Here is a 2,662-nt window from a genome sequence, read left to right on the forward strand (position 1 = left end):
AAAAAAAAAAAAAAAAAAAAGCCGGGCGTGGTGGCTCAAGCCTGTAATCCCAGCACTTTGGGAGGCCGAGGCTGGTGGATCACGAGGTCAAGAGATCGAGACCATCCTGGTCAACATGGTGAAACCCCGTCTCTACTAAAAATACAAAAAATTAGCTGGGCATGGTGGCGTGTGCCTGTAGTCCCAGCTGCTCAGGAGGCTGAGGCAGGAGAATTGCTTGAACCCAGGAGGCGGAGGTTGCAGTGAGCCGAGATCGCGCCATTGCACTCCAGCCTGGGTAACAAGAGCAAAACTCCGTCTCCAAAAAAAAAAAAAAAACGTAGGCCGGGCATGGTAGCTCAAACTTGTAATCCCAGCACTTTGGGAGGCCGAGGCAGGCGGATCACTTTGAGGTCAGGAGTTTGAGACCAGCCTGGCCAACATAGTGAAACCCCACCTCTACTAAAAATACAAAAGTTAGCTGGACGTGGTGGCAAGTAGCTGTAATCCCAGCTACTTGGGAAGCTAAGGCAAGAGAATCGCTGGAACCCAGGAGGCAGAGGTTGCAGTGAGCCGAGAATACACCACTGCACTCCCGTCTGCGTGACAGAGTGAGACCCTGTCTCAAAAAAAAAGAAAAAAGTAACCACATGAAATATGTACATTTGAAAAATTAATCTTTTCCCTTTTTCTTGATTTTAGGTTCCTACTAATTCGTTTAAAAGAATTTTGTGGAGAATTTCTTAAGAAAAAACTTCACCTCTCAAATTGTGTGGCAATTCATAGCTTAGCCCACATGTACACTCTGAGCCAACTTGCTCTGAAGGCTGCTGATATGATACGGAGAAATTTCCACAAAGTGATTCAGGATGAAGAATTTTATACATTACCTTTCCATCTCATTAGAGACTGGCTTTCAGATTTGGAAATTACGGTTGATTCTGAAGAGGTTCTCTTTGAAACCGTTTTGAAATGGGTTCAGAGAAATGCTGAAGAGAGAGAAAGATACTTTGAAGAACTTTTTAAATTGCTCAGGTTGTCCCAGATGAAACCTACCTACCTTACACGACATGTCAAACCAGAGAGGCTGGTAGCCAATAATGAAGTTTGCGTCAAGTTGGTGGCTGACGCAGTGGAGAGGCATGCTCTGAGAGCTGAGAATATACAGTCTGGCACATTCCAGCTCCCCACTTCTCATGTTTCACTACTGCCTCGTTATGGGCAAAATATGGACGTGATCATGGTTATTGGAGGTGTTTCAGAAGGAGGGGACTATTTAAGTGAATGTGTGGGGTATTTTGTTGATGAGGATAGATGGGTAAACCTGCCACATATTCATAATCACCTCGACGGACATGCTGTTGCAGTAACAGAATCCTACGTGTATGTTGCGGGATCAATGGAGCCAGGGTTTGCTAAAACTGTAGAAAGGTATAACCCAAATTTGAATACATGGGAACATGTTTGTAGCCTGATGACAAGAAAGCATTCTTTTGGGCTAACAGAAGTCAAAGGGAAGCTCTATAGCATTGGAGGACATGGCAACTTTAGTCCTGGTTTTAAAGATGTGACTGTTTATAATCCTGAGCTTGACAAATGGCACAACTTGGAATCGGCACCAAAGATTCTTCGAGATGTCAAAGCACTAGGCATCGAAGACCGGTTTGTATACATTGCCGCCCGCACTCCTGTGGACCGGGACACTGAAGATGGACTAAAGGCTGTAATTACTTGCTATGATACAGAGACTCGACAGTGGCAAGATGTGGAATCTTTGCCACTTATTGACAATTACTGCTTTTTCCAAATGTCTGTGGTCAATTCAAACTTTTATCAGACAGCATCATGTTGTCCCAAGAGTTACTGTTTAGAAAACGAAGAGGCAGTAAGAAAAATTGCCAGCCAAGTATCTGATGAGATCCTTGAAAGCTTGCCTCCAGAAGTCCTAAGCATCGAAGGAGCAGCCATTTGCTATTACAAAGATGATGTCTTCATTATTGGAGGCTGGAAAAACAGTGATGATATAGATAAACAGTATCGGAAAGAAGCCTACCGATATTGTGCGGAGAGGAAGAGGTGGATGCTTCTTCCTCCTATGCCACAACCTCGTTGTAGAGCCACTGCTTGTCATGTGAGGATCCCATACCGATACTTGCATGGCACACAGAGATACCCCATGCCTCAAAACCTAATGTGGCAGAAGGACCGCATCAGACAGATGCAAGAGATACATCGTCACGCCCTAAACATGCGGCGAGTGCCAAGCTCTCAGATTGAATGCTAGGCTCTCTCAAGTGTGCAGCTTAAAACTGTTATACCCGTTTCGTGAAGCTGAAGATATCCAGGCTGTTACTTGAAAAAGTATGTCGATAACTTATTTTCTACATGAACTGGTTATTACCCCATATAAAGGAAATACAGTTAAAACTAGAGAATGGGAAACTCAGTTCAATACATGGTTGTTTTGTTAGCTTGCAATCTTTGTCTTTGGTTTGTGCTAGCTAAATAAGATCTTATTAAAGACAAATGGGAAAATCAGGTGTAGTTGCTTGGCTATTTTTCTGCCAACGAGTTATAACTCCTTTGTCTTGGGGACTTATGTTTTGAACATGCTTTAAGCACCAATTTTATTTGCACATTTACTTTGATATTCTTTCTCATTTTTCATGAAATGATTGGTTTT

General features: G+C 43.1%; 1 protein-coding gene across 1 annotated transcript in view; it reads left to right on the top strand.

Annotated features, from left to right (window-relative positions):
* Nucleotides 1–2,457, top strand: part of KLHL11 (kelch like family member 11) — a 12,294-nt gene extending 9,837 nt beyond the window's left edge. Inside the window, exon 2 of the mRNA XM_032279662.1 lies at nucleotides 682–2,457. Coding sequence (XP_032135553.1) covers nucleotides 682–2,263 — 1,582 coding nt within the window. The 3' untranslated portion in view covers nucleotides 2,264–2,457. The remainder of the gene's footprint in view (nucleotides 1–681) is intronic.
* Nucleotides 2,458–2,662: the final 205 nt, after the last annotated feature.

This window comes from Sapajus apella, unplaced genomic scaffold, assembly GCF_009761245.1.
Source record: "Sapajus apella isolate SASKATOON/1434 unplaced genomic scaffold, GSC_monkey_1.0 scaffold12, whole genome shotgun sequence".
In the NCBI taxonomy this organism is placed as follows: Eukaryota; Metazoa; Chordata; class Mammalia; order Primates; family Cebidae; genus Sapajus; species Sapajus apella.